The sequence below is a fragment of the Bos javanicus genome, chromosome 5 (assembly GCF_032452875.1).
Source record: "Bos javanicus breed banteng chromosome 5, ARS-OSU_banteng_1.0, whole genome shotgun sequence".
In the NCBI taxonomy this organism is placed as follows: Eukaryota; Metazoa; Chordata; class Mammalia; order Artiodactyla; family Bovidae; genus Bos; species Bos javanicus.
The window spans coordinates 76,950,772-76,965,690 of NC_083872.1; the positions used below are offsets into that span (position 1 = coordinate 76,950,772).

Here is a 14,919-nt window from a genome sequence, read left to right on the forward strand (position 1 = left end):
TCAGTTATTGTCCTTTAAAGTCATATCTACAGTCTAGCAATTGTTTATTGTCTTAATGTTGAGCTCTAGCTGATTGCCATACCTAATAGGATAACTTCTCAGAGAACCAGTGTGTATATAACCTACTTTAATGTGCTCTTTTTTCCCATCATTGAAAGACACTGAGAGTGTTAGTTGCTCAGTCATGTCTGACTCTTTGTGACCCCATGGACTATAGCCCGCCAGGCTCCTCTGTCCGTGGAGTTCTTCAGGAAAGTATACTGGAATGGGTACCCATTCCCTTCTCCAGAGGATTTTCCCAACCCGGTGATTGAACCCAGGACTCCTGCATTGCAGGTGGATCTTTACCATCTGTGTCACCAGGGGAGCCCCAATTTCCATCACTGGGTAAGTGCATAAAAAGCATCAAGTGACTGATTTTGATTGATTATATCTCCACTTTCCTCCTTTAAAGACATCATCAGCTGGTGAGATAATAATGATGGTTAATCCTAAGTCAACTCCCTAGGATGAGTATAAGGAACAATTTTCTATGCATTCATTGCTATTGTGAAATGAGGTGAATTGTAAGTGGCAAAATAATTTGTTGAGGATGAGAAATTATGTTGGTTGATCACTTTTAGGATTCTAAGTACCTACTGAAAATAATTAAAGAAATCATTGACTTATATGTGCTGATGGATTTACATTAGCCATGGTTTCATAGAAAAGTAATTCTTAAAGTCATCACAAATAAAGTTAGAAAGAACACTCAGAAATAAATTATGCAAAAATATTTTAATTATATATAAAACTGAATTGTATAGTTTTCTTTAAGAGATTTTTAAAAAATTAAATCCTTCTCAAAAGATAGCAAAAGTTGCAATTTTCATTCCAAGATACTGAACAGAGTGGGAAACAAGATGTTACGCAAATGAAGAATTTAGAAGATATTTAACTGCTAGGATATCATGACCAGAACAATAGGAGAACCTCAGATCTGTTGTTGTTCACTCACTCAGTGTGCTCAACTCTTTGTGACTCCATGGACTGCAGCACATCAGACTTCCCTGTCCTTCACTATCTCACAGAGTTTACTCAAACTCATGTCCATTGAAATGATGATGCCATCCAACTATTTCATTGTCTGTCACCCTCTTCTCCTCCTGCCCTCAATATTTCCCAGCATCAGAGTCTTTTCCAATAAGTCAGCTCTTTGGCGTCAGGTGTCAAAGTATTGGAGGAAGCTTCAGTTTCAGCATCAGTCCTTCCAATGAAAATTCAAGGTGGCTTTACTTTAGAATTGACTGGTTTGATATCCTTGCTGTTCAAACGACTCTAAAGAGTCTTCTCCAGCACCATAATTCTAAAGCATCAATTCTTTGGTGCTCAGCCTCCTTTATGGTCTAACTCTGATACCCATACATGACTCCTGGAAAAACCATGGCTTTGACTATACAAACCTTTGTCGACAAAGTGATGTCTCTACTTTTAAATTTGCAGTCTAGGTTTGTCAAAGCTTTTCTTCAAAGGAACAAGCATCTTTGAACTTCATGGGTGCAGTCACCATCTGCAGTGATTTTGGAGCCAAATAAAATAAAGTCTGTCATTGTTTCCAATTTTCCCCCATCTATTTGCCATGCTCAGTGGTAAAGAATCCACCTGCAATGAAGGAGACCCGGGTTCAGTCCCTGTGTTAGGAAGATCCCCTGGAAAAGGAAATGGCAACCCACTCCAGTATTCTTGCCTGGAGAAGCCCATGGACCCAAGAGCCAGGTGGGCTGCAAAGAGGGTCGCAAAGAGTCAGACACAACTGAAGCAACTTTTCATGCACACACAATGGGAATGGATACCATGATCTTTGTTTTTTTGAGTGTTGAGTTTTAAGCCAGTTTTTTCACTCTTCTCTTTCACCTTCAACAAGAGATTCTTTAGTTCCTCTTTGCTTTCTGCCATTAGGGTGGTGTCATATGCATATCTGAGGTTATTGATATTTCTCCTGGCAGTCTTGATTCCAGCTTGTGATTCTTCCAGCCCAGTATTTTGCATAATGTACTCTGCATATAAGGTAAATAAGGCATATCTAGTTCCTTGAAATAACAATTCATGAAATATACTGTACAGATGCTTGAGGTGGTTAAATAATCTCCTTTAGGAAACATATGCTTTTGGTATATAATCTAACTTTTGAAATGGAGTGGCTCTTCGAACCAAGGTCAGAGATAAAACCTTATAAGGTATAAAAACTAGGAGATTTTGTTTAATGATACTGATAAATATTATCTCCTCTTTATAAGCACCAATTATAAATTGGTTAGGGCTTCCCTGGTAGCTCAGCTGGTAAAGAATCTGATTGTAATGCAGGAGACTCCTGTTCAATTCCTGGGTCAGGAAGATCTTCTAGAGAAGGGAGAGGCTACCCACTCCAGGATTCTTGGGCTTCCCTGGTGGCTCAGATGGTAAAGAATCTGCCTGCAATGTGGGAGACCTGGGTTCAGTCCCTGGGTTGGGAAGATCCCCTGGAGGAAGGCATGGCAACCCACTCCAGTATTCTTACCTGGAGAGTTGCTATGGACAGAGGAGCCTGGAGGGCTACAGTCAGTGGGGTTGCAAAGAGTTGGATGTGACTGAGTGACTAAGCACAGTGCAGCACATAAATTGGTTAGGCCCACTTCTTCATAGTACAAATAATTCTTGGGAAGTTGACTTTTATTAGTCATAAGATCTTTTAGTAATCATTTGATATGAACTCCAACAGATATTTCCTGAATCCCAGCTTGTGATTATTATGAAATTCATAAAAAGATTAATAAAACTTATTTTCTGCTATTATAAAGAATACTAGTGGAAGTGTTGGGGAATGGTAGATAAATCTGAAGATAGGATATTTCAATACATTCTTTGCAGTATGCTCAAGGAGATGTGAAGGTATAGAAGGAGGGCCCCAGAGTGGTAGGTAAATTCATTTGAAGGATTTTAACACTTTCCTTCAAATCCTAGCTGAGCTCACTAGAAGAGAGGCTCATGATAGACATCAACATACTTAAAATTAAGGGACAGCCTAAGTGACATGTTTAGCATAGAAAGTTAAAGCTAAAATACATAATTATAAGGTCAAAAGACCTTATAGGGGATGTAGCAATACCAAACAAAATATTCTTGGTTTTATTATTGTGATAAGATGTTATTGTAAGATTTTTTTAAATTTAGGCTTTTATATTGCTTCATTCTTTTAATATAAAATATTATGTTTTCAGAACTTTATTTGTAAATAAAAAACTACCAAGAAAAATTTCCCAACCTAATTACTTCATATGCATTCCTTTAAATATATGATACATCAAAAGCGATTGCTTATCATCTCTTGTTTTGATTTATAAACATTTTTTAACATGATAAAAGGTCAGGGACAAGTATTTTCTGAATACCATAATTCATCTTATTAATTTCTATTAAAGAACAAATTTCCTTGAACAGAATAAAGATAAGTTACTCAAATTAATTTTAACCATTATATCACATAATTGAAAGAAAAACAGTTTTTCTCTCCAAACAGCTTTTATTATTATTGGATTGTTAGTCATATAGCTAAAGTTTTCAGGGAAAAATTTAACTTATTTATTCAACAATATTTACAGAGCAGGGCTTCCCTAATGGCTCAGGGGTAAAGAATCCACCTTCCAATGCTGGAGACTTGAGTTTGATCCCTTGGTCAGGAACATACTGTGGAATAGGAAATGGCAACCCACTCCAGTCTTCTTGCATTCTTGCCTGGAAACTCCCATGGACAGAGGAGCCTGTTGGCTACAGTCCATGGGGTTGCAAAAGAATCAGACATGACTTAGCAACTAAACAACACCAACAACGGTATGTGCATCTCTGTGTATGTGTGTGTATTCAGTTCCGTTCAGTTGCTCACTTGTGTCCGATTCTGTGACCCCATGGACTGCAGCACTCCAGACTTCCTGGTCTATCACCAACTCCCAGACCTCACTCAAACACATGTCCATCGAGTCGGTGATGCCATGCAACCATCTCATCCTCTGTCATCCCCTTCTCCTCCTGCCCTCAATCTTTCCCAGCATCAGGATCTTTTCCAAAGAGTCAATTCTTCACATAAGATGGCCAAAGTATTGGAGTTTCAGCTTCAGCATCAGTCCTTCCAATAAATATTCAGGACTTATTTCCTTTAGGCTTGACTGTTTGGATCTCCATGCAGTCCAAGGGACTCTCAAGAGTCTTCTCCAACACCACAGTTCAAAAGCATCAATTCTTCGGCGCTCAGTTTTCTTTATAGTCCAATTCTCACATCCATACATGACTACTGGAAAAACCATAGCTTTGACTATATGGACCTTTGTCAGCAAAGTAATGTCTTCATTTTAAAATATACTATCCAGGCTGGTTGTAGCTTTTCTTCTGAAGAGCAACTGTCTTTTAATCTCATGGCTGCAGTCACCATTTGCAGTTATTTTGGAGCCAAAGAAAATAAAGTCTGACACTGTTTCCATTGTTTTCCCATCTTTGCCATGAAGTGATGGGACCAGATGTCATGATCTTAGTTCTCTGAATGTTGAGTTTTAAGTCAACTTTTTCACTCTCCTCTTTCACTTTCATCAAGAAGCTCTTTAGTTCTTCACTTTCTGCCATAAGGGTGGTGTCATCTGTGTATCTGAGGTTATTGATATTTCTCCCAGAAATCTTGATTCCAGCTTGTGCTTCATCCAGTCTGGCATTTTGCATGATGCACTCTGCATATAAGTTAAATAATGAGGGTGACAATATGCAACTTTGATGTACTCCTTTCCCTATTTGGAACCAGTCTGTTGCTCCATGTCTGATTCCAAATGTTGCTTCTTGACCTGCATGCAGATTTCTCAGGAGGGCAGTAAGGTGGCCTGCTATTCCCATCACTTGAAGAATCTTCCACAGTTTCTTGTGATCCAGAGGAACCAGAGATCAAATTGCCAACATCCACTGGATCATGGAAAAAGCAAGAGAGTTCCAGAAAAACATCTGTTTCTGCTTTATTGACTAAGCCAAAGCCTTTGACTGTGTGGATCACAATAAACTGTGGAAAATTCTGAAAGAGATGGGATTACCAGACCATCTGACCTGTGTCCTGAGAAATCTGTATGCAGGTCAGGAAACAACAGTTAGAACTGGACATGGAACAACAGAGTGGTTCCAAATCGGGAAAGGAGTAGGTCAAGTCTGTATATTGTCACCCTGCTTATTTAATTTATATGCAGAGTACATAATGAGAAATGCTGGGCTTTAGGAAGCACAAACTGGAATCAAGATTGCTGGGGAAAATATCAATAACCTCAGATATGCAGATGACACCACCCTCATGGCAGAAAGAGAAAAACTAAAGAACCTCTTGATGAAAGTTAAAGAGGAGAGTGAAAAAGTTGGCTTAAAGCTCAAAATTCAGAAAACTAACATCATGACATCCAGTCCCATCACTTCATGGCAAGTAGATAGGGAAACAGTGGAAACAGTGACTGGCTTTATTTTTTCTGGGCTCCAGAATCACTGCAGATGGTGACTGCAGCCATGAAATTAAAAGACACTTACTCCTTGGAAGGAAAGTTATGACCAACCTAGATAGCATATTGAAAAACAGAGATATTACTTTGCCAACAAAGGTCCATCTATTCAAGGCTATGGTTTTTCCAGTGGTCGTGTATGGATGTGAGAGTTGGACTATAAAGAAAGCTGAACATTGATGCTTTTGAACTGTGGTGTTGGAGAAGACTATTGAGAGTCCCTTGGACTGCAAGGAGATCCAACCAGTCCATTCTGAAGGAGGTCAGTCCTGGGTGTTCATTGGAAAGACTGATGTTGAAGCTGAAACTCCAATACTTTGGCCACTTGGTGTGAAAAGCTGACTCACTAGAAAAGACCCTGATGCTGGGAAGGGTTGAGGGCAGGAGGAGAAGGGGACAACAGAGGATGAGATGGTTGGTTAGCATCACTGACTCAATGGACATGGGTTTGGGTGGGCTCCTGGAGTTGGTGATGGACAGGGAGGCCTGGCGTGCTGCAGCTCATGGGGTCGCAAAGGGTCAGACAATACTGAGTGACTTAACTGAACTGAGTCTTCAACAGTATGTAAACTGAGAAGTTCCACATGCTCAAGGTGGATTTAGAAAAGGCAAAGGGACCAAAGATCAAATTGCCAACATCCACTGGATCATAGAAAAAGCAAGCAAATTCCAGGAAAACATCTACTTCTCCTTCACTGACTACAATAAAGCCTTTCACTGTGTGGATCACAACAGACTGTGGAAAATTCTTAAAGAAATGAGAATAAAAGACCACTTACCTACCTCCTGAGCAACTTGTATGCAGGCCAGGAAGCAACAGTTAGAACCAGACATGGTACAATGGACTGGTTGACAATTGTGACAGGAGTGCATCAAGGTTGTATATTGTCACCCTACTTATTTAACGGATACACAGAGTACCTGATGTGAAATGCCAGGCTGGAATTAGGGTTTTTGGGAGAAATATCAATAACCTCAGATATGTAGATGACACCACCATAATGGCAGAAAGCTAAATGGAACTAAAGGGCCTCAATGAAAGTGAAAGAGGAGAGCAAAAATGCTGACTTAAAACTTAAAACATTTAGAAAACTAAGATCATGGCATCTAGTCCCATCACTTCATGGCAAATAAATGGGCAAAACATGGAAACAGTGACATACTTTATTTTCTTGGGCTCCAAAATCTCTGCGGATAGTGACTTCAGTAATAAAATTCAAAGATGTTTGCTCCTTGGAAGAAAAGCTATGACAAACCTAGACAGCATATTATCATGTAAGAAACGAGTTGCCAGTCCAGGTTCGATACACGATACTGGATGCTTGGGGCTAGTGCACTGGGACGACCCAGAGGGATGGTATGGGGAGGGAGGAGGGAGGAGGGTTCAGGATGGGGAACACATGTATACCTGTGGCATATTCATTTTGATATTTGGCAAAACTAATACAATTATGTAAAGTTTAAAAATAAAATAAAATTTAAAAAAAAAAAAAAAAAGCAGAGACATCTCTTTGCTGACAAAGTCCCAATTGTCAAAGCTATGGTTTTTCTAATAGTCATGTACAGGTATGAAAGTTGGACCAAAAAAGGCTGAGCACTGAAGAATTAATGCTTTCAAATTGTGGTGCTGGAGAAGATTCTTGAGTTCCTTGAATAGCAAGGAGATCAAACCAGTCAATCCTAAAGGAAATCAACTCAGAATATTTCCTTGGAGGACTGATGCTGAAGCTGCAGCTCCAACACTTCAGCCACCTGAATCAAAGACCTGACTCACTGGAAAAGACTCTGATGGTGGGAAATATTGACAGCAGGAGGATATGGAGGTGACAGAGAATGAGATAGTTAGATGGCATCATCAACTCAATGGACATGAATTTGAGCAAGCTCCAGGTGTTGGTGATGGACAGGGAAGCCTGGTGTGCTACAGTCCATGGGGTCACAAAAAGTTGGACACGACTGAGTGACTGAACTGAAAGTACTCACAATAAGTGTTAATGGGAATATGATCTGGTTTTTTTTTTAATATAAATTTATTTTATTTTTTATTTTTAATTTAAATTTATTTATTTTAATTGGAGGCTAATTACTTTACAATGTTGTGGATATGATCTGTTGACTTGAACTTTTTAGAGCCTGGAGTGGTGTATTCAGGGGGATTGATGTGAAAGTGGTAATAGAAGACAAGAAAGAAGGGTGGTGTGCAGTTATGTTGTGTCTTCTATGGCTGCTGCACCAGCCAGGAGAGAATAAACAGGTCTGAAGTTCCTAGACTCCTCACATTTTCTTCCAGTCTCTTAGCTCTCACCTTGCTTACTGTGGTTTCAGCGAACAGTGTGCACAGTGAGATACAGCAAGACAACTGGCGCTGTGAGCAGGATGAAGAACAACATATTGTAAGAGACATGGGTTTGATACCTGGGTCGGGATTCCCTGGAGAGGAAATGGCAACCTACACCAGTATCCTTGCCTGGAGAACCCCATGGACAGAGGATCCTGGTGGGTGACAGCCCATAGGTTCTCAAAGAACCGGACATGACTGAAGCAACTGAGCAGCAGCATGGCAGCATGGATGAAGAAAATAAAGCTCAAAATGTGAAGTGACTTGTCCAAAGTTGCTCACTTCATAGGAAGGCTGGGACCAAGTGCAGCGTTTTAAAAATCTCATCCCAGTGTAATCCTATTCAAGTGCTTTTGCTTGGATAGTGGGAAATATTGGCATGGTTTCCAGTGTGATTCCAGGACTCTACTCACATGTCACCCAAAGAGATTCTGTCCATATGTATTCAACTTCTGGTCTCTGATTTTGTTTGAAAGAAAAGAACTGTTGGTAAAATAATATTTTAAAATTGCTGTATTAATACATTTGTTCCTGTGACATTATGTAATATTGACTATAATTAGTAGCTACCCTCGGATGTTCCAGGTAAGGTGGATAGAACTTTTCCTTCTCCATCAGGAGGAGTATATATGTGGTGTCTTCCTAGGTTTGAAGGTTAAGAGTGGGGTCTGTAGCAGTCTAATGGCCTGTACTTTAATTGGTTGGATATTTGTGTGAGACTAAATAGCCACTTACCACTGTCATTCCAAAGGAGAAAAAAAAAATGCAATAAGGTAAAGAAGATCTGTGTTGTCATGACAGTACTTTAACATTGTAATAATTAAAGCTTCTCCTAGCTGACTAGCTAAACTCTGACTTAGAACAGGCACTATTTACTCTATAATTAGGGTACTGGCTTACTAGAATGAAAATCTTACTACTTTTTGATTCTTGTTAGAAGGGGCTTACAGCTGCACAGTTATAGTCAGTGACATAAGAAATAAATTATTGATTTTTTAGGGGGAGGATAGACGGAGAAGGCAATGGCACCCCACTCCAGTACTCTTGTCTGGAAAATCCCATGGATGGAGGAGCCTGGAAGGCTACAGTCCATGGGGTCGCTGAGGGTCGGACATGACTGAGCGACTTCACTTTTACTTTTCACTTTCATGCATTGGAGAAGGAAATGGCAACCCACTCCAGTGTTATTGCCTGGAGAATCCCAGGGACGGGGGAGCCTGGTGGGCTGCCGTCTATGGTGTTGCACAGAGTCAGACACGACTGAAGTGACTTAGCAGCAGCAGGGGGAGGACAGAAGATTAAATTTTATTGAAAAGCATAGGGAGGTGAAATCATGGGTCAACTTATAAAAAATAAGAAAAAAATTTTTGTGGGGTTTTTTGCTTGCAAAAAAAAATTAAATTGCTGCATAAGTGAAAGTGAGTTTGGCAGAAACATTAGATTGTTTAGTTAAGTATTCCAAGTCTCTTAAGAATGTTGAATGTATAAAGTGGGATATACTAGATCTATTTAATAATTCACAGCAATATATACTACCTGTATTCCTTTTAAAATTCTTATTATTTCCTGATGATTTGTGACCCTAATTTAAGCCCCTGATCTTATATATCAGGAATAGAGTCAAGATTAAAATGCATTTTATAGCGTATTCAACACGTTAAAATGGGATCAGTCTGAGGAAGCAGATCACTTCAAGCTTGAAGTCAGTCAGTAAAGACTTTTATATTTATACTCAAATACTGAAATTAAAATATTGAATTATTTTAGTTTTGAATTCAGTATAGTTTAATTAGGAGCAAATTCCCTCATCTGAGATAAAGTAGTCCTAGTTTGTTTTTGTATAGAAATATTTTTTAAATTATGATCAACTGGAAAAAGATATAATGACATGAGTAAAGGATTTTGATATAAGCGCTGGAGAGCTATTGAGTGTAAGAGAGAGCTGAAAGAAGGAAAGCCAAACTGAAGGCTACTGTAGAAAGCAAAGTATGAGGTGATGAGAATCTGGACTGAATAGCAATGGAAATGAAGCAGAATGGGCAATTATATGAGCTGTCTCAAAGCAGCAGATCAACAGGACTTAGAAAGTTGAGCAAAGCCCATGAATTAAAGAAAAGATGATTCAAAGCATACTGCAGGATTCCAAGCATAAGTGATTGAGAAAACTGTTAGACCTGTTATAAGAGATTATAGAAGAGATAACAGATTTGAAAGCAAAATAGAGAAAATAATGAATTTGCTTGACTTTGGGGCAAAATTAGGACATTTGTTTAGAAATCCCTCTTGAAGACAAAGATATGGAACTAAATTTTTGTCTATATGAGATATATCTATATTCAGGAAACTCTGGGAATCATCAGATTTAAGATAGTAATTATAGCTCAGGAACTGATTATTAGTCTAGTGCAGTGACTGAAAAAAGAACAGAAAACCTGGAACTAGACCTTAAGGAAATACATAAGTTGACATGGCTCATGCTAGAAATCATGCAGAAAGTATAAAAGAATCAGATCTTAATGCAAGTCACAGTTAGGTGACGATTAGTAAGCTGATATATATATATATATATATATATATATATATATATATATATATAATGTTTTGGAAATGTTGATGAGATAAACAGTAACTGAGTATATGAAATTCAGTTTGAATTTTAAGAACTATTATTTAACCCCAAATTCTAAAATTCTGCAATCTTTCAATCCTTAAGAGTTTCTGAAGCCACTCTATGTTGAAAAAAGTAAAATGTCCTCATTTTGGCTGTCATAATTATATATATTTTGAAAAGTAAAAATTAATTTGGTTAAATGTTAGAAATAACACAGTGTAAGAGCATGTGGACGTATGTCTTTAATATTGACACTAAAATGGAAATTCATAGGACCAAAATATCCAGATGAAAAGAAACCAGTCATCTGAATGATTTGTTTGCATAATGTTTAAATCTTGATGCACGCAGGTAATTGATAACATTTATAACATTTTGTGTAATACTGAACTTTTTTGGTAATCCTCTTTCTTTGTAATTGTGCTTATGATGGTAAGTAAAAATACCAAGAACTTGTAAATTGTGCATTTGTGTGTTTTAGGTGTTTCTATAATTTTAGGAGATTTTTTCTTTGAATACTTCATCCCTGGTTTTTCAAAAGTACTGTGTGTATATGTGTGTGTGTGTGTGTGTGTCCATCTGTTTATTGCTGTCGATAGATTACTTCATTATCATGGGTGTGAGGAAGAGTTTTTATGCCACTTTATGTAACATTATTATCAAAACAATCTGCTTAAATGATTTTTTGTGTGTATATATATATATGTATACAGACACAATTCCTTCAGAAGACACCTACCAAGGCAAATGCAGGTTTCCAGTGTTGATTTTGGCATGGGCACAGAACCCATTTTACAAAGAGGAGAAACAACAACCAGCATTGGGAGAATAAAACCAGAGCTCTACAAACAGAAATCAGTGGACTCTGAGGACAACAGGAAAGAAGATGTCAAAACCTGTGGAAAGCTTAATTTCACCCTCCAGTATGACTATGAAAATGAACTTCTAGTGGTGAAAATTATCAAAGCCTTAGATCTCCCTGCTAAAGACTTCATCGGAACTTCTGATCCTTATGTGAAGATGTATCTTCTTCCAGATAGGAAAAAGAAATTTCAGACTCGTGTGCACAGAAAGACTTTAAATCCTCTGTTTGATGAAACTTTTCAGTTTCCTGTAGCATATGATCAACTAAGCAACAGAAAATTACATTTCAGTGTGTATGATTTTGACAGATTTTCTAGACATGACATGATTGGGGAAGTGATTTTTGATAATTTGTTTGAAGCCTCTGATCTCTCCAGAGAAGCCACAGTATGGAAAGATATTCATTGTGCTACCACAGTAAGTTATAATAACACCAATGTATTCCTTTTATTTGACCTGCAGTGATATATAAAACTAATTTTTACCCAGATTAGTTCAAAAATTTAGGGAAATTTTGTCCTAAATACCTGCAGTGTATGAATTACGTATGTACATACATAATTCAGGCACTTAACACTAGGTAATATTAGTTACTGTGTACATAAAAAATCTTTTCTTTTAATGTCTAACCTTTGTTTCTACACTTCTTGTTTTGAGGAAGTTCATTACTTCACCATACTGGACAGTTCTTATAATTTGCCAAAAGTAGTAGGCCTTTCACTTGTAAAATATTTATCTTTAACTTATTCTCTACAGTCAATTTCCAAATAGTTATTATTGATTTTAATTTTTTAAGACTATTTCATTCCTCAGATTTAACCTAAAATGTACTTTGATGCCATTTGGAAAGGCCTTGATTGAGCTTAAAGCAGCCCACTCCTTCAGAAGCTTTTGTGGAATTTGTAAAATTATACCATTTGAAATGGCAAATAATGAGGAAGTGATTGTTTACATTCAGTTGAGTTCAGTTCAGTCACTCACTTGTGTCTGACTCTTTGCAACCCCATGGACTGCAGCACCCCAGGCCTCCCTGTCCATCACCAAATCCCGGAGATTACCCAAATTCATGTCCATTGAGTTGGTGATGCCATCCAACCATCTCATCCTCTGTTGTTCCCTTCTCCTCCTGCCCTCAATCTTTCCCAGCATCAGGGTCTTCTCAAATGAGTCAGCTCTTTGCATCTGGTGGCCAAAGTATTGGAGTTTCAGCTTCAACATTAGTCCTTCCAATGAACACCCAGGACTGATCTCCTTTAGGATGGACTGGTTGGATGTCCTTGCAATCCAAGGGACTCTCAAGAGTTTTCTCCAACACCACAGTTCAAAAGCATCAATTCTTTGGTGCTCAGCTTTCTTCACAGTCCAACTCTCACATCCATACACGACCACTGGAAAAACCATAGCCTTGACTAGATGGACCTTTGCTGACAAAGTAATGTCTCTGCTTTTTAATATGCTGTCTAGGTTGTCATAACTTTCCTTCCAAGGAGTAAGTGTCTTTTAATTTAATGGCAGAAATCACCATCTGCAGTGATTTGGGAGCCCAAAATAATAAAGTCAGCCACTGTTTCCACTGTTTCCCCATCTATTTGCCATGAGATGATGGGACTGAATGCCATGATCTTAGTTTTCTGAATGTTGAGCTTTTTTTTTTTTTTTTTAGGAACAAAATTTTATTTAAAATAGCATAAAAATACATAAGATTAAATTTTACTAAAGACATGTACACTGAAAACTATAAGATATTTCTAACAGGAATTAAGATCTAAATAAATGAAAAGCCATTCTATTTCATAAATTAGAAAGTTTAATATTTTAACATGACAATTTACAAGTTAGATGCAATCCTTATGAAAATCCAAATGAAAGACAAGCTAATCCTAAAGTTCATATGTAATTGCAAGGAATCCTGAATAGCTATCAGTTCAGTTCAGTTCAGTCACTCAGTCATGTCCAACTCTTTGCGACCCCATGAATTGCAGCACGCCAGGCCTCCCTGTCCATCACCATCTCCCGGAGTTCACTCAGACTCATGTCCATTGAGTCGGTGATGCCATCCAGCCATCTCATCCTCTGTTGTCCCCTTCTCTTCCTGCCCACAATCCCTCCCAGCATCAGTCTTTTCCAATGAGTCAACTCTTCACATGAGGTGGCCAAAGTACTGGAGTTTCAGGAGATCCAACCAATCCATTCTAAAGGAGATTTCTTTGGAAGGAATGATGCTAAAGCTGAATGTTGAGCTTTAAGTCAACTTCTTCACTCTCCTCTTTCACTTTCATCAAGAGGCTTTTTAGTTCTTCTTCACTTTCTGCCATAAGGGTGGTGTCATCTGCTTATCTGAGGTTATTGATATTTCTTCTGGCAATCTTGATTCCAGCTTGTGCTTCATCCAGCCCAGCATTTCTCATTATGTATTCTGCATATAAGTTAAATAAGCAGGGTGACAATATACAGCCTTGATGTACTCCTTTTCCTATTTGGAACCAGTCTGTTGTTCCATGTCCAACTGTTGCTTCCTGACCTGCATACAGATTTCTTGGAGGCAGGTCAGGTGGTCTGGTATTCCCATCTCTTTCAGAATTTTCCACAGTTTATTGGGATCCACACAGTCAAAGGCTTTGGCATAGTCAGTAAAACAGAAATGTTTTTCTGGAACTCTCTTGCTTTTCCATGATCCAGTGGATGTTGGCAATTTGATCTCTGGTTTCTCTGCCTTTTCTAAAACCAGCTTGAACATCTGGAAGTTCACAGTTCATGTATTGTCGAAGCCTGGCTTGAAAAATTTTGAGCATTATTTTACTAGTATGTGAGATGAGTGCAATTGTATGGTAGTTTGTGTGTTCTTTGGCATTGCCTTTCTTAGGGATTGGAATGAAAACTGACCTTTTCCATTCCTGTGGTCACTGCTGAGTTTTCCAAATTTGTTGGCATATTGAGTGAGCACTTTCACAGCATCATCTTTTAGGATTTGAAATAACTAAACTGGAATTGTTTACATTAGAACTTGTCTTTTTCATTGTAAAATGATTTTTATGATTATAAAATAATTTAATATAAAAATTTGAAAAATAGAATAAAAATATGCAATTAAATAGCCTATAATGCCATGAATTAATATGTAAAAACTTGGCATATTGCTATTTGTTTTTCTATAAATGTTTGTAAGTAATTAAAGTCAATATAAGTTTAAACTTTTCCATGCTTTTTTTCAGATGATGTTTGTTTTAGTACATGATGTTCAAGATATGATCCATTTTCCCCAGTGAGTCTTTTATTGTTGAACATTTAAATTAGGCATAAATTTGTTTATACTAAAAATTGTTGCATTCTTTTTACAGAAATTTCTTTTATATTCAAGAATATTTGTCCAGAATAGAACTGGAGAACCAGAATTAGTGAACTGGTCTCCTAGGAGGTTAGATTGCTAATTTTTTTCATTTATTATTAAATGAAGGTATTTAATTTTTTACTGCCAGGCTGTCTTTATGTATTTAACATCTTTTATAAAAGTTTTACCACAAATTATAAACTTAAAAAAGTTGAAGTTTTAGACAGAGACAGAAGTTATTTAAAAA

At 37.6% G+C, this 14,919-nt stretch overlaps 1 protein-coding gene across 1 annotated transcript in view; it reads left to right on the forward strand.

Annotated features, from left to right (window-relative positions):
- Positions 1–14,919, forward strand: part of SYT10 (synaptotagmin 10) — a 116,144-nt gene that overhangs the window by 44,367 nt on the left and 56,858 nt on the right. Inside the window, exon 3 of the mRNA XM_061417419.1 lies at positions 11,194–11,761. Within this exon, the coding sequence (XP_061273403.1) occupies positions 11,194–11,761 (568 nt within the window). The remainder of the gene's footprint in view (positions 1–11,193; positions 11,762–14,919) is intronic.